Raw genomic sequence first — 20,973 nt, 5'->3', positions numbered from 1 at the left:
GAGAATACCTTGTACTGCTTGTACTGCTGGTCACTTTCAGACCAACCTGATGAAAGTATACAGTACTGCTTAAACTAAGCCACAAAGGACAGAATTTATATTCCAAGTTTCTGAGGTAGCCAACTTTTAAAAAAGTCAGATTAAATACATTATTCTTCTAGAACCTAAATAACCTTTTAAACACCTACTATACAACAACACATATATCCCCCATGCACTTTTTAGCTATTATTTCAGCCATAAACAAGTTATCTTACAAAAACTAAAGATGACTCCCACTTGAAGAACTGACAGAGGAACAGATGACCACAGCAGATCTGAGTGATGGTCACAGACTCCTCCCAGGCACATTTCAAGACACGAGTCTGAGGCACACTCAGAACACCTGAAGACCAACTTAACAACATTTACTAGCTTAGTCAGTAAAGCAGTTAATCACTCTGAAGAAGAACCTCAGACATCAGACTCTGGTAAAGTGCAATCTACTTCTTTTTCCCAGGATGGTGGACATGGTTTTCTTTTGAATAACCATTCACCAGGCTGTCAGTGAGATATCCTGTATGTATATTTGTATGGATACTCACACTGATTCTCTTACCCTTTAAAGAATCTGCAGTTACCAATAGAAACCAGATCTGGTGGTAGGTAGGGTAAACAATCACAGGAGAAAAAATGGTTTTGGAATCAATGTGCTTTGAATGGAATGCCAGGGGTTTTTTTCTGAAGGAATTTTTGATCAGTTACACACGTGCAGTGCATTTGTGCATACCACTGTTCCATTAAAAATACGGGTTTTAGAGTTTATTGGTGCCTGGTCTACTGCCAGCAACAGACACACAAACCCACCAATAAAAAGGAGTTTAAAATGGTGAAAAGAAGACACACTTGAAGAGAAATCTCTTTATAGCTTTCATTTAAAATATAAAATAGGTGAAATTTTAAAAGAGGAACATCCCATTCCGACCAAATTTTAAAATACAGTTTCATGCTAAAAGCAAAAATCTGGATGTGAGCCTCATGGAAGCTGCCAAGCAATACAGAAGGAAACCTAATTTTTCACATTACTTGCATCCGTGTCTTTGCCTTCCTGGCATACATGAGTGTTGGCATTTTTACTAGATTGATCTAAATCCTCAATTTTGTTTTCTATTTCCATAGCACTGCTTTCCACAGGACTCTGGGAAGACTCTTCACCTATTTCTGCTTCCATTTTTGTAACTAAATCATGTTCTTTATCTTCCACATGCATTCCTTCCTCTGTTTGCATCAGTCTGTGTTGAACTTCTTCCTCAGTTTTGTTTTCCAATTCCTCCTCTTTTCTCTTTGCTTTAAACACTTCAACTCCCATCATCCTCAGGTAATGAAGTCTCTCATTCTTGGGCACAAAGGCACGCAGTGATGTCTTCCCTTGCCAACCACACAGCACTATTGGACACTGAAGGTCATGAGGTCTTCTACAAGCAAGCAGTTAAGTTCAGTCAATTATGAGAAAGTTCATCTTTAAAACTTCATCTTATAGCCATACACCAATTCAGTCCTAACAATGAATGCATTTTGTAACTATTCACAGAAGATGCAAGCACATTGTTCTTAACTTCAACACCTACACAGGCACCTGCTAGTCTACAAGCAAGCAAGCAAGCCAGCAAGCCAAAAACTCAAAAACTCAGTGCTAATAAGTTTCTGCAACAAGCAGAATAATTTTTCTGGCACTGGTTTCAAAACTAATACAAGGAACAGCAAAATAAAAGTTTACATTAAGAAAATTCTCAAGAGTTTTGTCCACAAAAGTTACTGTGTCCACAAAAAAGGAACAATAAAAAGTAGCTTTTTCCATTCTAAATGCTGGACTTTACAGGGAAACAAGCAAATAAATCACATGTGGTGATCTGTTGATATTTGGCACAACTACCAGCTCTCCTTTAGGAAGCTAAATTCTATGCTTGTTTTAAGAATTCACAGACAAGACAGCTTCTTTCCCTGTCTTATTTTCTGTATCCTATGTGGCATTACTGTTTCCCTCACTGCCTCTCTATGCCTCTGTTTTTGCTGAGTGAAAAGAAATTCTTCTCCAGGTCTTAGAAGTGCATAAACGGAAAGCAACACATCTACTTACTCAGGGTCTGGGTCGTACTTCAGAACTATACTTCCCATCGCTACACAAAAGGGGGAACAAAAACAAAACAGATGTGTTACTTGGTACAATAATATGATGATTATAATCATTGAAATAATTGAAAATGTTCAAGAAAACAAGTTTTTCAACAAACAGAGCATGACATAGTTAGCAGTTATCTACATCAGTACACTGGACTAGAGACAATACCAGATTTTATTCCCTCTTTTTTTCAAAACGAAGTACTTATATAGTTACAGAAGCAATTGCCAATATTGCCTCCTCCAAAATCCCAAACAAACAAATTAAAATACAAAATCCACAGAGTGGATTAATTTACTCAGTGAATCTAGCATGGAATTTTTATGTAATTAAAATGAATGTAAGAGTATGCCAGACCAAGCTTGAGAACATTTTTTTCTTCCCATTTTGTCTCAGCAAACACAGAAGTACATGGATCAGCAATGAATTAGAAATAAAACAATAACAAAAGGCTGAAAATCAATTTTTGTGTCTTGAACCATCCAGTGCAGAAGAAATAGAAGTTTAATATGAGTAGACACTGCTCCCCATATTTAAGAAAACCAAATCTGAGTAACTATATTTGATACATAAGGTCATGACAAGCAATTGCAGATGACAAAGTTTCAGCTGGAGCACTAAGAGGAAGAAAACACAGCAGAGTATATAAAATCTTTCTCATCAGATATTTTAAATGCTGCCTCACAGCACTACTTTGCAGAAATTGTAAGCCTGGCAACTCTTCTGTTCTCTAAAGCTCAAAAACCTTAGAGGCTGCAGTCAGAAAGGACTACAGTTTCTAGCACCACACTGGGTTTCAGTAATGCTTACCTACCTAACAAGCATATTTAAGATAAATTTAGTCAATTTTTTTAGCAAACACAGTTTATGTTACAGGATTTTCACAGCCTTCTGTGCAAAGTATAAAAAAATAATTCTGCGACAGCAAAATTAGCAGGCTTACCCATATCTTTGACTTTCTTCTGTGTTTCACTGCTAAATTTACTTAAGAATGGATTTTCCTGGGTTAGCAGAATTTTGACATCTTCTATGCAGACATTTATAATCCTTGCATGAATGAAGGGGTACAGAGTATAAATTCCCTGTTTAATAAATAAAGACAATTATTTCAAAAGTTAACGAACTGGTTTCTGAAGGAAAAATGTTAAAACCAGTATGCGCTTTACCTAATACCAGAAAATAATTTTCACATTTTAAACCATACTGAAAATGTAAATTACCATTAATCTGACAAAGTTAGTGCCAGCTGTCTTAGAGGCTCTCGAGGAAACCAAACCATCTCCTTTGAAAACACAATGCTATTCAATTACCTCTTGTGCTAATCTGAATGCACATCCAAACTGTTCACCATCACTGTTGCGAGACCAGACTTTTATCCCCGTGTTGATAACCTGCAAACAACAAAGCCAATAAGCATCAGTAGGGAATATAAATTCTGAATTACCACTCTGAATTTGTTTTTTCCTCAACTCTTTGACTAAAAGTTCATTTGCACTGGACACTGAATTAAGTGTGAAAATTCATTCAAGGGGAAAAGGAACTCCTATAAAAATGCGGCGCTTCCTCAACATAAAATGCCTTTTACTCCTTTCCATATTGAAAACTGAAGAATCTGAGGAAGTGGCAGTTTGAAAAAGAGGGCAACAAACTACTAATATCAAATTTTAATTTGAGTTTGAGTAAGAATTTTCTGTGTGATTCTGGGAAAGTTGATCAAGGACAGGATTTCAAAAATGTACATGTGATTACTATTTGGACACTATCTCTCTGTGATACTCAAAGCCTCACTACCTAATATAATGCACCAGTTTCTTAAATTTTTGACAATTATGTAGCCATTTTTTGGGCTACAGGAGATAAAAGAATAATTGTTTATCTGTCTCAAAGATCTGTTGCAAAGATGTACCAAATATCCTCAAAAATTTTCAAGATTTGACTGGATGAGGCCCCAGGATGTATCTGATCAAGCTTTGAAGTCACCTCTGTTTGATGTGGGAAGGAAGCTGGACTAGATAACCTCATTCCAACCTAAATTACACAATGACTTTTGAGACAAATCTTTAGCATTTGCAAGACATTTTTCCACAAGAAATCATAAAAAAAAATTCTCTAATTCACAAAACCTACTTATTACCCCATTATCACTCATCTTTAATGAACCTTCAAAATGTTTAATTGTTAAAATTACTTTGAAACAAAGTCCCTATGTAACACAGCCAGTAAATAATTCAGATGAACTTATCTTTTGGGTGGGCTTTCAAAGCTATTAATACTTTTATAATTAAGGGGGTGATAAATACAACATCATCAATGTAAACTTGTAAAGTTACCTGAAGACTACATAAAAATGCTGGCACACACACAGCAGTTTTATTTTCCCTATCTCTATTTTTAAGTTCTCTTTCATCCACCAAAAATATACTGATTTTAATCTCAGAGACTTGTTATTTACCTCTCAGAATCAACTTTTCATCTCTAACACAGGAGGGACAGAGAGGAAAACATTAATCCAGACTTTAAAAAAAACAGGCTGTCACAGGGCTAGTCCCCTATGTAAACAGTACACTCAGCAAGTTCAAGGAGATATACACCGATGCTTATGAATCATACCTTCATCTTCTCACTATTGTTCAGAAGAACATTCCTTAGCTCCTTAGAAACCATGTAAAGCTGCCTCTTTTTTCCTTCTTGAGTTCGAGTCAGTAAATTCATCTTGGGAAATGATGGGTCCAATGCATAAAACTTCCTGTGGCCATAATACTTGTTTTGATTAACTGAGCAATAAAATCACATACTCAAAATGCATGGTTTAGCCCATTTCCTCCAGCTATCTCTGCAAACACTTAGCACTTTGGCTTCAGAACACAAAGATTAGACTTTCTAAGCTGCATGGCATCAGAAAAGACAAGCTGTTATAGACACTGAGACACACTGGAAAATTTCCAGCGCAAACTCTAGCTGGCTATTTTCATTTAAGCATTTTAAATGTTGAGGAGAGGGGGCCCTAGTGCAAAGTCAGGCAGAAGCCATTATGCAAGACCAACGAGACCCAACTTTTGTAATAAACTGAACTTGAACTACTAACATCCCCGAACTAATAGAAATCTTACTGCCAAAACAGAAACATATATTTTCTTACTGGATAGGAAGGAACAATGGATCATCTTCAGGGAGAAACACAAAAGGGTCTTCTTTAAAACCAAACAACTTCATTTTTTTAGATGGTGGTGGTCTAAAAAGGAAATAACATTGCACTGTTAATTTCACTAAAAGTACTTGCTTTAAAATCGGTATATTCACTTCATTTAGTCAACACTTGGCTTATTGTAACAACAGTATGCCAAAGAAAATACTGGCATTTTCAAGTGTTTAACTTACACGACACACAATTTAACTTGTTACAATAAGGAAGTGAAGCAGTACTTTGAAAGAGAGTTCACAAAAACAAGTAAACAGAGATTTCTGATGGAATGACTGTGAAGACAATACAGATCTTCAAACTTCTGAAAGTATTTTTTCCCCTTAACAGAGAAGAAAGTAAGAAAGAGACTTAACGAACTCTAATAAGAAAACTGGTTATTTTCCAAACTTGCAGAATGAAACACAGACAAGACAGAAAACACGGAAGTGCAAGACAACTGAAAGAATTAATTAATTAATTTTTCTTGATCGATTTCTAAATTACAAAAGAAGTACAGAATACTTAGCAATTGCAGAGCTGTCACGGGACAAACAGATGTGGTCCTTACCCGCATACTCCTTCCTTTTTACTCTGCTCAGTGTCCAAATTCTGCAGCTCTTCTGTTTTCTTAGACCCTTCATTTTCAGCAAGTGTTGGTTCTTCAATAATACAGTCAGAACCATTACCTGAATTAGTTGTCACTTCAGTATCTCCTGTTCTTTGTGGTAATTTCTGATGAACCTATTTCAAATTACAGTATTTTCAAAAAAGCACAAATAGTACCCAAATTGTAACAGAAGGCACCTATGTTCTTTCTTTGTATATGCTTAATTCTTGTCAATTTGTATGCAAGTGCTTGACCAGATACATTCAGGGAATTAATCTGATTAAGATGACACTATAAATTGCATTTACCTCTAGTACTGATCTGGACAGTTTCATACCAACTGTCCAAGAAAGCTATTTTTGTACCATCTACAAAATCATGTTCAAGCACTTAGAGAAGACTATTTTAAAACAGGATCTGCTGTTTTCCTCCTAACACTCAAAGTGACAAATGCATCCTGCTGCTGCACACCTTCTGTAAGAGTGCTACAACATTTAACTTAGAATAGCATAAACTATTTGGAGTGTGCTTACTTCTGAATGCTTCTTCCCTATTGCCACACACATTTTACTCATAAGTTGTTCTAATTAAGCAAATCAAATAAACACCTAAAAGGGATTCACACAAGAAGTTCTTCTCACAGACATGACAATCTAAGAGATCAAATAAATCACATCAACTTAAAATCCTGTTGACAGGATCTTAAAGACAATTGACAACAAATGGATTAAAGTCAGATGGCTGAAGCTGCTGCTCCAAACAGTTTTACATCCATTCCCCATGCTGCTGATCTGCTAATCTGCTAGTAAATCACTCCTGAGCAACCAGCCACAGAGTAAGATAAAATGACATCAGAATTAGCTTACAATGCAGCAGAAAAAAGCCTTTTAGCAGGGGACCACACACAGCTGAAGGAAGTGACAGCTTTAGCCATTCAATATAATCTGCTTCTGCAATTCTTTCAGAGCCTTAATTTTAGGGTCAAGATTTATCTTGTTATTTTACTACCATTTCAAAATCCCCTTTTTTTTCCTATTTCGTAAGTTGTCATGGTGTTTTTCTTAAGTACTTCATAGATTTAGGAATTTATTTGTATTTGACACACTGAACTATAACTGAAGGGCAGATACAGAACAGTTATAGTATGTCTTCTATCATATGCAAATTTAAAAAAAAATCCTGAAACATTATTAGTAATTAACATTTTAGATGATTAAAAAGAAGTTACCTTAGGCTGACGTTTATTCCATGGCATTGGAGACTTTTTTATTAAGACAGCCACAAAGAAGCCACCTGTGTTCTGGTGGTGTGGCAATATCCTAAGACTAGAGAGAAAAGAAAAAAAAAATGTTGCGGTACATTCATAGCTGCATTCAGAATCACAAAATACTAGAAGGCCCGCATTTATATTTACTTACAGGATAAGGTAAGTATTCCTAGCAGGATTATGCAGATTTAATTTATCAAACTAGAAACAGCACCTAAATAGAGTGTTCCGGCAAAATTACTTGCATCAACGCAACACATTCATTCACCGTTCACATGTGAGCTTTAATGACTCATCTCTAAACAATATTTTTAGAAGAGCTGTGGAAAGTCTTTCAAAGCAATTAAGTCACATTGTTAATAGGGTATCGTTTTACACACTTTTTCAGTAATTTTGACTGTTTATCTCTATTGGATGCAAAGAATGTGACCTTCTCATGCGAGTACTTGTTCCTCTTACGCAACTTGCAGTAATTTCTCCATGATTCACTGGAGTTTAAATATTGTGCACTGCATATGAAGCAACAGTGGGCATTACATACGAAGCAATCAAAATATACTCAGACCTACACATTCTTAATCTGGCCTAATTATAATTTGCCCACAGCCATACACGTTACATCAAATCCTCATAACGTCTACTCTGGGAAAACTTACCAGCGCTCCAGATTCATTGCCTTCAGCTTCTCTTCATCTTTCACTGGAAACATAGTAGGACGTATTTGTGTTTGTCTGTTTGAAGGTACATCTTTCCACTCCTCAAACCACTGTCCATCTTTCAGCATCACCTTCAAATGGGTAAATATAAATTCAGTGAAGAATACAGGTTACCATTTTAGAAGTTTTAATTAAAATAGTTGCAAATCAAGGTTCAGACACCAAATAGAGAAGTTATTTTCTGGTATAGAAAATTAAGTTCTTTAAAATGTATTGTTTCTTTGTGCAATTCAGAGTAGCTGATTCTTGCCAGCTGCAGCTCTCTGCTCCACTTCATATGCTTCAAAAAAAGAAAAAAAAGCATACAGTCAAAGAGCAGATTGGTGCTGAATTGACTACAAAGATCTCTGTTAACCTGCTAAAACATGTGAACCAGCAAAATCCAGTGGAAGGACAGTGGTGAAGTATGTAAGATCAGTGAGCCATCAGATTTAAGATAAATTAGTCCTATTTTTTCCATGAGCTGGGTAGTGAAAAGTGTTATAGGCAGCTTCCAAACAGCATACAAAGAGAAAGAGCTACTACAGTCTAGGAAAGATCAGAACTGAAGAATCCAAATTTCATTATGTAAGAAATATGCAAGAGTGCAACACAACAGCTTGGAAGGCAGAAAGCTGCATGATAAGAGCATATACAAGTCACTGATAGAGATGCTTTTGTGGAGAGTTCCTGAAGAACTGTGTCCCCATCAATTTTCTAGCACCTGTACCTTTACTTAGAACTCATAACGTATCTACAGATCCGCTCTAAGACACTCTGTAGACATAACATCACCTCAGTCTGGCTAAGGGTCAAAGCTTTTGATGAACTCTTAAAATAGAAGTGGAAAGTTAGAGCCACAATTCTTATAGGAAGGCACTCTGAAAGCTCTTTGAGCAAGGATGCCAAAGTGAAAAAATAAGCCAGGCAAAACCTGACCTCAGAGCTCTAGATGGCCGGTTTTGTACAGGATGCTAAAGCTGGAAGAACTGTCCAAACTGGGGATGCACAGTGCAAATTAATCACTGAAATGAAGGCCCAGTTTTGTTGTTAAGGCAACAAAATAAAGCAGTTGCAGTGATGACGACTTCACAACTGGCAAGTATGATGAAGTGGTTTCATGCATCTCGCTGTGATTTTCTTGAAAGTTTCATCAAGTGCTTTAGTGGAAACTGAAACGTAACATTTATCTAGACTACTAAGAACTTTGGAATACAGATTTCAGCATCATGAAGTCTGTCACTTCTCAACCACTGATCAGATCACACCTTGTGCCTTTCCACACTTCCTGAAATAGAAATTACTGTACTTACAGAATTAGTATTTCAAGTCAAAATTTGCTACATTTCATAGTGCTCGATGGAGACAAGACAGACTGTACTTCTGAACTGCTCTTCTTTGGAAGTCACGACTCAAGCTTGAGAAAAACCAGCAACAGGAGTGATAAATAACCAATGTCTAAAAAAATCTAGAAGTACTTTGATTTTACCAGAAAAACTGCCTAGCAATCCTATGTTGTTCAGTTTTGGTTTACCAGCCTAACTGGTAAGTTGAGGTGACTGGTAGAATGACAAAGCACCAAAAACATGCTGAACTCTTCTCTATTGCACATTTCACTGACTATCTGTTAAAGCACAAGAAGAGTAAAAGTGCTGCAGGAACAGATGATCAAACCTGGAGTTGAAAAGGTGTCTTCCTTCAAGCCAAAAATAATTCACTGGAGTTCACTCATTGTCTGGCTTAAGGAGGGAGTACTAAATGCTATCTCCAAGCACCCAAATGTCCCTTGAATAAAACCTTATTTCTGTTTTTGCCGTTTCCAGAGATTTACGGTCAACTGGTGTTCAGGAATATTCAGTGTAATCAGTCACAGAGCTCCGAGAAAATAAATGCTGCACCAGGGAACAAAAGACTACACCAAGTAAAAACAGCACCAAATTAAGCAAATACATCCACAGTGACATGCTAGCCAGTGAGGCATGAAAATATACAGTAACAGCAAATCAGGTCTGAAGAAAGTCTGGCAAACTTGCAACACATTTTATCAGACTAGTTTTTAAAACCTCTTAGGGAGATTTATATTTCAAGTGCAAACAGAGAGATAGATGCAGCAGGGAATAGAATACACCCTTAGTGATCATTATATAAATATATATAGTGGCTTTACGGAGTACCAAAAAAAAAAAAGGTAAAATTAAGAGGCACAGTTATGCATTTTACATTTATTCTTCAGGTACAAGCATACAGTGTAAACTTTAGGAACTGTAAGAAGAAAGCATTCAGCTAGTTTCTAAGCTGGATTTCCAGTGGCAGAACATAAAAAAATCTTTATTCCCTGCATTTTGTTCATTTAGCCTGTATACAGGCATAAACTTGTCTGCCATTTCAAGAGACTAGTGAAATGGTAAGACAGAAAACCTAATGGCATTGCAAAGGCACACACTCTTAATTAAAAATTAATCAGTTTTTCTCATACTTTAGCAGGATGGCCTTCTACTTTTCCTGGCTATAGTCTTGACAAGAAGCTGAAGCAGCTTTGGGTTTTTTTGTTCCTCCCTATTAGTTTGTTTCCAGAACTGAAATCATTTAAGGCCTGGAACAAAATACAGGAATCTATTAATATTCTAGGATTAGTCACATCACTGCTGGCTTTATAGCTTATTTGCAGAAAGAGTTTCACAGCTTTTACTTCCAAATGAAGTAAAATGGATCAGCTGAAGAGCTGCAGAATCTAGCATTCATAGACTCTTAAGACAGAGATGGGTGGCTAACATTAAAAGTGGCTGGAATTATGTTGCCATCTACAGGCCACATATGCACACCAGAATACGGACTTGTTGCAATAAAGTACAGGAGACAGAGGAAAGAAACCTAGAGGTAAGGGGAGCACAGACAAGGAGGAAAGAACCTACTTTTGCAAAGATTTTCAGCTTAACTCTCTCCCCTAAACATCAAATCACTGCCACTAATGCAGCTCAACCTAATGCTGTGAAGTGTTACACTTTAGAATTTCCCTAATTTAACACTCTACCACAGACCAAGAACTTCACAAAAATATCAGGTTAAGTACCTTCCATTTTGTGATTCCTGGCATCCTCTTCAAACCTGGTAACTGAGAAGAGACATCAGCAAGTTCTAAGGCACCTGAAATCCCAAGCATATAAACATTTTGAAAACAGAATTTCAGAGTTACATTGCCAATTAACTTTTACAAAAATAGTTTTTTTCAAAGTTTTAAGCCATTTTAGGAATAGTATTCTATGAAAACTTTCAAGGAATAGAAGTTATTAAAGATATTAAAGCTATACAACTTCTACCACTTACATTAACAAAGAAGGTGAGAACGAACTGTTAATAATAGCTACATAAGATGCAACCTAAAAATTACCCAAAACATAATGGTTAGATATTTTCGTAGCAGCTGCAGAGTAATACTCTGCAACCTGTGTCATTAAACATCAGTGTTCTAAGCAAAAGAATCATTGAAGTTTCTTATTCTCTTTTACTCAGCATTTGGATTTACTACACTGATTTAGTATTTTTCAGGGAAGAAGTTTTGGTATAACTAAGCCTTCTGAAATGCCTACGATATTCTAATTTCAAGGACTTATAATCTCAATATATTCCAGTGAGAGGAAAGAGAATTTGTTGTTTTGAAAATGGAAAGGAAAATTCTGAACTTTTTAACATTTACATAACAAAAGACTATGTGCCTAAAATATGTCAAATTACTGCAAGAAACATCAACAGGGTATAGCTTAATCTACTGAATAAAAGCTTCAAACTGCCTGAAGTGCAGAAGGAATGATATAAAAATTTACTGTTTAAATAGAAAAGAATAAATTTTAACATTGCTTTTCTGTGATTCTGAATACTTTAGTTATTTAACAGTCAGGTAGGCTTTTCCTCATGTTGTATACAATTTATCAATCTGTTCTACATGACTATAACCATGTACTCTTACAGTGACAGTTTAAGGAAGTCTTTTAAATAAATGAAAAGGAGATACATGAATTCACAGAAAAATTTAAAAATGGCATCTCAAATGTGATTACACTTAATGTTTTCGCATCCATCCTTTGAATACACTTGCCTCCCTACGTCATGACTTCAGCTGATGTTTCAAGACTACATCAGACTGATCAGGCATTAAAGAGTCTGTCAGAAGTGCTACAAAGGCCTTCTCCCTCATCTGCTTCACAAGCAGCAAGGTAACACTGTGCTAGAAACTACCAACAAACCTTCTGAACTGACCTGAATTAATTCTTTAGTACACTGCTCCTTGCTGACCACTGCAGAGCCTCTTTACTACTACCTTCTTAAGCTACACCTGTGTTCAAGGTCCAGGGATAACATTCACTTGCTGGGACACAGCCTCCAATTAAAATACACCTCTACTGAGCAGACTAGATCCGAACGTCATACCCAGTCCTCCCTTCAAAGTATTCAATTTCCCCCAGGTGTTGCAATTGCTGACCTCCACATCCTACGTCTTTTGTGATCCTATCACAACCAGTTTTTAATGCTTGTCACTGTTAAAATTAATGCTGTCTTACTATGGTCTTCAATAAGCCAAGCATACTGTAATTTACTGGAAACGTGTCTATGATTAGTGAAGAAACGACTTCTAAATAAAAATGTCCTTTCAGAATCACAGAATCAGCTGCATTAGAAGGGACCCACCAAGATCACTGGGTCCAACTCTGGCTCCATGCAGCACACCCCAAGAGTCACACCAAGTGCCTGAGAGCACTGCCCAAATGCTTCTTGTGCTCTGTCAGGCTGGTGCTGACCACTTCTCTGGGGAGCTTGCTTCAGCGCCCGACCACCCTCTGGGTGAAGAACCCTTGCCTGACATCCAACCTAAACCTCCCCTGACGCAACTTCAGGTCATTCCCATAGGTCCTGTCACTGGTCACCTGCCCTTCCTCTTCCCTTCACAAGGAAGCTTCAGACTCCAATGAGATCTCTCTTCAGTCTCCTCCAGGCTGAACAGAACAAGCTACCTCAGCCACTCACCATCAGGCTTTTCCTGTAGACCCTTTATCATCTTTGTTGCCCTCCTTTGCACGCTAACAGTTTAATGACTTTCTTATATTGTAGTGATCAAAAATGTACACACAACATAAGATGAGGATGCCTCAGTGCACAGGAAGTGGGAGTAGAAATTACACAGTCAATTCCTAATTAACCTGCAAGCACTTTAGCTAAAGTGCTGTTTCTAAGACAATGAAATTTCATGCATAATTTGGGGCCAGAATAGTTACTGGAACAAAGTAAACATTACATAAAACAGGCTACCAAATTCCAGAGTAAGTGCAGCTCCAGGAGCAATAGAGCTGCTTCTGCTCTGTAAAAGGCTCAACCTTAAAAAGTCTGTGGAACTTCTCATCCCAAATCCAATTAGATGTTTCCAAATTTCAGGTTATTGGTTCAGAAAAAACAGTATACACCTGCTACTAAATGGGCTACTGAACCCTACTATCACAAAGTGATGCAATGCAGCTTTCCACCTTTTCTCAATTTTTCTACCTCTTGTAACCTCAGCCTTCACATGCAAGTCAAAAATGCAACAAACACCATGAGTTTAAACACATTCAAATTCCAAGCACATCAAAATGTGGGGCAAAGGATGTTTAAGGTATCAGTGACTCCCATCTACTGGTGTACAATTACTTTGCTCTAATAGCTTAACTACACTCTGGGCTTTTTACTCCTATAGTGCACAGCAGCAATGCTCCACACTGAGTTTTCCAAAGGAACTGCAGATATCAGACATAGACTCCAACCCATGGAAGCAGTTAACAGATAACAGAGACTGAATGCCACTGATCTGTAGAGACGTCTTCTGTATCATTAACACAACTCTTCAGGTTCTGTATTTGTACTGATTCACACCCATTTAAGACTGCTCACAGCAACATTAATGAAATCCCTCTGGTACCAAAAACATTTCCATAGCTTTGCAAACTAGCAGCATATTACCCACACTAACCTTATCACTAGTACTATCATACACACATCCTTTTTTTGGTTGAGGGAAAAAAAAGAGAGTTCCCCATTCTGTTCAAGCTCACATTCTCACCTTGACTCTTTTCCAGCAGAGATGCAATCACAGCTTCATTTTCTATGGGATTCAAGGAACATGTGGAATACACCATTCTCCCGCCTTCTGCCAGCTGTTCAACACCACGGGTTGCAATTCTCAACTGCAATCTAACAGAACACTCTTGGTCTAGCCTGCTATCATTCAGGAACCCAAAAAAAAACTTTACTGCAGACACACAACTCTCCATGGACTAAGCCAGCACTTGGGGAGTTCTACAGCTGTTAGCAGTACACAAATTATAGTCAGTGTTAAACTAAGTCAAGCTTAGTGCAGTCTACACTGCAGACACACTCACAATGACAACTATTAAATTAAAGCAGCACTTTGGTCACACATAATTTTGAACATAACATTCTCTGGTTTTTTTTTTTCTTTCTAGTGCCCCATCAATTTTATTATCAAGTACTCAACACTAGAAGAATAACACCTGAAAACATGACTCTTCTCAGAAATCCAGTTAAAATGAAGAGTAATCTGTCTATTGCAAATATTATGGGCAACATAGCCTAACTAGCATTGGCCTTCTGAGAAAAGTATCACTGAAGTGGACCATGAGTTTAGACCCTATCTGCATAATTCCAACTAAAATGAAACCAGCAATAATGAATCAGTTGCCAAGAAGTCATGGTCAGCTGAGTCACACTAACCAATGCATCCCCAGCTTGTTAAAAATACACAGCAAGATCTTTTGAGTATTTTCATCTGTTTCAATCACTACATTTTACTATGTGCCTGCACTAGGCTAAGTACTCATGCACAACCAGTTTAAATAAATCCATCTCAGGTAACTGAAATAATTTGTGTATGATCTCTAGAATCTTAAAAGACTTTAAAATATCACTATTAAATTTACAACTTGCTGTATTTTCCAACAGTATTTTACCTGCCTAAATGCTAAGAGCCCCAACCAAGTGATTTGTTCCATTTTATTAGCTATCCTGTCTAAATCAATTCAACGAATATTTCCATGGCAGATGTTGGTAACAATACAAGCAATTTAGATTCACATGCTTCCCTCCTCACATCTGAAACCCTACCCTTCCTCTCAATAGCATTAAGCTCTTGATTTGAGAGAAAAAAATTACTCTTCTTAGTCTCTGCTTTGTCACTATTAACATGTGAATGCATGCAGATGTTAAACATATAGAAAAAGGAGAGAAAAATGGAAGAAGTGCAGATGTGCAATAAGCATTTTTACCCATGAAGCTGCAAACTGTTTTGTGTTGTCCACTTCTTCCACACATCAATGTTTTTCCTCATGGTTCCATCTCCACTGCAACAAAGGTCAAACAGGTTTGTATTATTTTTGTGTAAAACTCGTTTCATATCCAAGTCATTCATATCAGCACAAAAACACCAGGCCCTCTCCCTTATAACTAGTTCTCCTCCACAGTTCTGTTTTGTTTTCTCACTGTCTTTGTATTTCAGTGTCCTGAACATAAGGTCAAAAAATTGAAGCCCTTCAATTGATCAAACTTAAGGAACACCTGGAATGAAAAAAAACACCTTGATTCTGTCTCCCCACACTTAAAAAGCATTCACAATTTACTATTAATCCTACCTCACTAACCTACTCAAAAGGTACAAGTCAGTAACATAACAAATTCAGCACTGCATTTAAAGCAGTAAAATCAATGTGATCAAGTTTACATGCAAGGTACCTGCAGGGGACATCACATAAAATCCTGTCATAGAAGAGGACCTCTTTTCTTCCATCAACATCTATTTGCAAGTTAGGAATGCTGGAGGCATCATGATTTACCACCATGATGCATGGACTGTTTAATCTCTTAGCCTGATGAACCAGCAAATAGCAGCGCTTGTTGTCAACATCATTGGCAATTACAAAACCGTCTGGGAACATAAAATAGTGGGAAAATGCTTTACTATTCAACAGACAAATAATTTTAGATAGTTTATTCCCTTATCTTCAAAAGTTCTGTAAACCTTTCACTAGAGATTTTTACTTAGTAGACTGCTCATGAACAGAGGAGCCCTTACTGAGCATAAAATAACTTAAAGCATGTTGAAGATTAACTGATGTGTCATGGTCTCAGAAGTTTTAGCTCCCATCCTGTGGCAGTAACACACAGCCAAGGGCCCTTCAACTTTACAAAGGAAAACCTCTAAAACAGAAAAAAACCCCACTGTCACCAAAGAGAATCGCTACATCAGCAAATTTTCAGTATAACACAGGAAGAATCCACACTCTCTACAACTCTACAGTGTCAATGGGCTGTATTTTGTTAGCATCTAAGAAAAAATAAAGATTCTGAAGCTTACAAAAATGATAAATATCACAATTGCTTCAAATCTAAAGCAGCTTAATCCAGTGTTTGCAGGATTCCACAAAAGCAGAGGCTCATAGGCCACCATCTACTAAGCAAACCTTATTTATATAGAGAAATTAAGATCTAATCACAAGTACTGTAATCTGCACTGTAATGATACATATAATTCATGCCTGGTTTTTTTTTAAAGCAAAGGAAGCCCATGAAGTTTCAAATCAAAGGTGGGTATCTTTAATCTTGTAACAATCCCTTGGAAAATACACTATGAAGTTAAATGCAGTTACTCATCTGTGACATTAAGAACAATCTACTACAAGAAAAAGCAGAAATTACAAGTCACAGGTTTTTAGTTTTCCAGACTTACTGGGAAAAGGAACATTCATGTCTGCATGCAACATTTCAATGAGCTGTGCAGTCTTAGATCCAGGAGCAGCACACATATCTAGAATCTACAAACATAAGAAAGTTTTTAGAAGTACTGTTTTGTACTTCTTCAGTACTTGAGAAATTTACTATGTTCTTGTTTAAATTAAGTATTTTTGAATATGCAGAATTATGATTGCTCTGAACACCAATTTGAAAAATAAAATGAAGCACAATCCTGTTCTTTGTACCCTTTACCTCTGAAGGTTGAAAATATAAAAAGGACTTTAGTTTGTAGGGAACAAAAACTTCAGCTGAAATAAAATTTAAAAGAGGAACCTGAATACAGATTTGGGGATATGATCCTTTTATCAGTCCACAAACAACTCCAACTGAAGTTATCTGCAACTTTACATATATACACACATATTAAAGACAAAATTACATTGAAGAGCAAGTAGTACTTTTCTTTAAACTATTAGTAAATTAATCAGAGACAGTAGTTTATATAAATTTTATAAAAATCGTTTTCCCTCCCCACATTTACATTTCAATGCAGAAAATCAGGGCAGTATACATCTCCTGCTTCTTTATTTTGGAAGAAACACTTGGGAAGTGTCTGAACCGCCCTGAGGCAGCTGAACCGAACAGCAGAGACATGAACACCTAAATTTTAGTTTTTATCTCTCCTAATGAATCACAAACTCAGCTTGTGATGGAGTCATTGCTAGAGTCACTTTCACAGCAAACCAACTGACATCTCACATTGCTCTCTTAAGCAAGGAAGCTTGGAGTTTTTCCTCTTGCCTAGTTACAGATTTTCAGAAACATATGTCTATCTCCTGGACCTTTGGCTCCAGTAAAAATCAGCTGAGATCATGCAACAAAAGAAAGGGCTGTCATGCAGCAGCGCTACGGGACCATGAAACACACCCTGCAAGACAGTAGCAGAGCTGATGTTTAAATTAAGAGATGAAATGCTACTGTTTTCTACTTCAGAAGATAATGCAAAAGTTAATGAAGAATATACAAAGCTAAACATACTCTAAAACTGTCCAGCAAACTCATGGTGGGAGAAAACTAAATGGGAAAAACAGATTAAAAATGAACACAGCTACAGGAATGTTTGACGATCATTAATTTTATCCTAGTGGAAGATGGAATCAGCATGTTAGACGTGACATACAGAACATGCTGGTTAAAAAAAAAAAGTAACCTGAAATTCTGGTCCTAACAAGCAACTCCTAAGCTAAGACATTAAGCATCATAAAAGGTCCTAAAATGATAGGTCATGGCATCATTACACCATTAAACATTTGCTGTTTTGGCACAGGAGAAGAAAAAGAACCTATTCTTAGTTTGGTTTATGAAATCTTAAAAGCATTTGCGGAAAATGCTGCAATACTCACCCAAATTAAGCATTCAATGTAAAGCCTATATACTGCTATCTTAGCATATACAATGTAAGGTGTGTGCAAAAAAAAGCCCCACAGTTTGTGTTTTACATTAGGATGAACGTGTTCACCACCTATTCAATTGCAGACAAAAATCAAAATACACCTGTGACACATCAGGACTGAGACTTTCAATTCACTGTTCACTTAAAAGGGATGAGAACACCTTGCCTCACATAAAACAGCCCTAGCTGTCATACACTGAGCTGGGGTGAAAGTAGAAGAAAAACAGGTAAAAAGTTATGTATGCTAAATAATGTTAATACAAAAACAAACACTGCGTATCAACTACTCTCCAAAACGTGTTAGAAGTCTAATAAACATAAAATTTTAAGATACAGCATGAAAATTTAAGAAAGAAGAATGCAAAGTGGCTGCTTGAGATAGCAACGCAACTAGCTCATTAATTTAACACATTAGGAAAGTAAAGCTGCCTAACAGATTTGGTCTGCAAACAAGCACAGAGTATGAAAACATCACAAAGTTAGAACAGAAAACTTGCTATCAGATATCCTCATTCCTATGGTGTGCCATAAGAAAATACCATGGGCATTCCTTACACACACTTCAGTTAAAGTTAGCACCCTATAATGTTTAGCCACCACCAACAGCATGTTTCAGGTCACCCAAAATAATTCATCTAACAGATTATTTATAGAGTAGAACTTCTCAGCTTCTTCAAAAGGCATAGATAAGTAAAATCTAGAGGTAGGGAATATTATCACTTGCATCTTGAAAACTGTATCTGTTCAATGTGTGATGGAGAGAGGAAGTTAAAAACAGCCACCTTACTTTAAAAGCAGGCTGTAACAAGAATACACAACTCAGATGCAGCTAAACACATTTTCACTTTGAAAATAAAGACTATGCAACTGCCCACAACTGAAGTGTTTTTTTGCAGGATATTACACACAGCTGAAAAAGCAGATGTTCCTCTGATAGTGTGTTTGTGATCTGAACATTAGTTGAGTGCTGCTACTGATGTGCAGAAAGCATAAAATGCACCAACACGAAACAGGATCATGTATCAGCCTTGATACTGCTCTTGCGATTTCTACTTCAATTAAGCTAATTTCAGAGAGCAATCTTTAGTACACATCATATTCTGGACTTACCTTATGATGAGGGCTAACATCAAGCAGCAGAGGCGGGATCATACTAACAGCCTCCTGACGACTGATATTTCCCTTGAAAGGGAAAAAAGAAATTAAATTCGTTTTTATTCCATGAAAAAATGCATTTCTTTTGCAATAACTTTTAACTTGCTATATAGTAGAATAAAAAAGAAAGCAGTCAGAAACACACTGCTATAAATTTAGGATTAAATTCTGTTTGAATTTAACAAAAAAAAAAAACCAACAAAAGAGCATTTCAACCAATCGTAATTTCTAATAATTGCATATTTAATCCAATTGTATTAATTCTGTAGTTTCTACTTAAATGAGAGGAGAAACTGGCTCGAATCTAGTGACAAACATCTACCACTTAAGTGTTGTCAGACACATGCATGCAATTTTTACCAGGTTTAAATATTTGGTTTCTAACAGCAACTGACTACTTTACAGGGACTCATTTTAACATCATCAAACAACAACAACAAAATGAAATTAGTTTAGGCAAGTATTTGTAGCTTCACTAAAATCATCGGATGCATCACTGCCAACTGCAACACAAAATCCAAATTTTTCTGAGCTATTCAATTTCTGAGAGAAATGGCAGAGACTCCATCTTTCATAATGTATTTCAATAAAGAATTGCTCAGGACATGCCAGAAAAAATAATTAAGATCTATCCAAAACTTACACATTCTGTCTCGCTAACCAGAAACTGATGAAACTTTTCCAGTTGTGGGGACTTGCGTAAGATTTTTCTACTCAAGTTAGTGTGCCAGGCTAACTCTTCAGGATACCTGGTGGAAATGAGATGGGAAAAGAACAGAAGGAGAAGAAAGAGATCCATGAGCCAGGCTGGTTACGAGGAACAAGCAGAATGCCTTATCTTGCCTCCAGATCACTCACCAGCTCAGCGACTGCGGCATCTCGACTTTTTGGCCGTCCACCTCCAGGTCCTGCAGCTCTCGGAAGTACTTTTCCTTCAAGCAGTGGAGAATCTCTTTGGCGTGGCTGCATGCGAAGAGACACACCCGTAGGGACACCGGATGGGGAATCACATTATCATAGGACGGTTCGGCATGGAAGGAGCCTCAGAGACCGCGCAGTTCCGCCCCCCCCGTGCCAGGCGGCCGTGGCAGCCGCTGTCCGGGGCGCGGCCCCGCGGGAGCTCCCGGCCCGTACCTGCGGTAGCCGGTGATGCGCAGCGTGGCGGGCAGCGGCTCCCGCAGCGCCGCCATGAACGCGTCCCACTCTCCGCCGGGCACGATGCCCAGCTCCCGGTAGTACCGCTCGAACAGCTCGTTCTCCTTCACGATCTCGGGGTAGCCGCCAGCCCAGCCCTGAAGAGAAGCGCCGCCGCCGTCAGCCCGGCGGGCCCGGCGCTCCCCGCCCCGCTCCACCTCCCCCGGCCCGGCTCTCACCGCCTGGTCCCCACCGCCCCGCTCCTGCCGCTCCTGCCGCCGGCGGTCCCGCGCCCTGCGGCCCATGACAGCCAGGCGGCGGCCGAGCCGCGCCACCAGCCCCGCCGTGAGGAAGAGCGGCCGATCCCGCGGCCGATCCCGATCCCGCGGCCGATCCCGATCCCGCTCGGCCGGAGGCACCGCGCGGCTGCCGCGTGCTCCCGGCGCGCACGCGCGAACCCTCCCTCTCCCGGCGCTGCTTCCCGGCGGAACTTCCCGAGCGCCCGCCCGGCCCGGCCCGGGCCGGCCCCACCCACAACGGGCGGGCCGGGGCGG

The 20,973-nt window shown here is 38.2% G+C and overlaps 1 protein-coding gene across 2 annotated transcripts; it reads right to left on the bottom strand.

Moving 5' to 3' along the window:
• Window positions 1-792: 792 nt before the first annotated feature.
• On the bottom strand, window positions 793-20,724 carry NSUN2 (NOP2/Sun RNA methyltransferase 2). Of its 2 annotated transcripts, XM_062499912.1 has the most exons (19): window positions 20,659-20,724; window positions 20,420-20,577; window positions 20,144-20,248; window positions 19,929-20,034; window positions 19,241-19,312; window positions 16,673-16,757; window positions 15,679-15,871; window positions 15,216-15,290; window positions 13,994-14,124; window positions 10,979-11,052; window positions 7,870-8,000; window positions 7,175-7,271; window positions 5,908-6,080; window positions 5,298-5,390; window positions 4,769-4,904; window positions 3,469-3,549; window positions 3,102-3,240; window positions 2,117-2,156; window positions 793-1,454 (listed from the first exon to the last, which is right to left on the bottom strand). In XM_062499912.1, exons 1-19 carry the CDS (start codon window positions 20,722-20,724, stop codon window positions 1,049-1,051), a joined length of 2,361 nt encoding a protein of 786 aa, XP_062355896.1. In that variant the 3' UTR covers window positions 793-1,048. The 2 variants fall into 2 exon arrangements, with proteins under 2 accessions (XP_062355896.1, XP_062355887.1); XM_062499903.1 differs by having other exon boundaries at window positions 20,420-20,724.
• Between the last annotated feature and the right edge of the window lie 249 nt (window positions 20,725-20,973).

This window comes from Cinclus cinclus, chromosome 1, assembly GCF_963662255.1.
Source record: "Cinclus cinclus chromosome 1, bCinCin1.1, whole genome shotgun sequence".
Lineage (NCBI taxonomy): Eukaryota > Metazoa > Chordata > Aves > Passeriformes > Cinclidae > Cinclus > Cinclus cinclus.
Note: the sequence above shows the minus strand (reverse complement) of the source record. Positions and strands in the feature narration are given on the sequence as shown.

Excerpts from the sequence above, each read along its gene's own strand:
- NSUN2 (XM_062499903.1), bottom strand. The coding sequence starts at position 20,724 with ATGGGCCGCAGGGCGCGGGACCGCCGGCGGCAGGAGCGGCAGGAGCGG. Across the intron at positions 19,313-19,928 it reads TGGTTAGCGAGACAGAATGT|GGAAATATCAGTCGTCAGGA; the intron begins GTAAGTTTTGGA and ends TTCCCTTTCAAG. Across the intron at positions 15,872-16,672 it reads CATGAATGTTCCTTTTCCCA|ACGGTTTTGTAATTGCCAAT; the intron begins GTAAGTCTGGAA and ends TTATGTTCCCAG.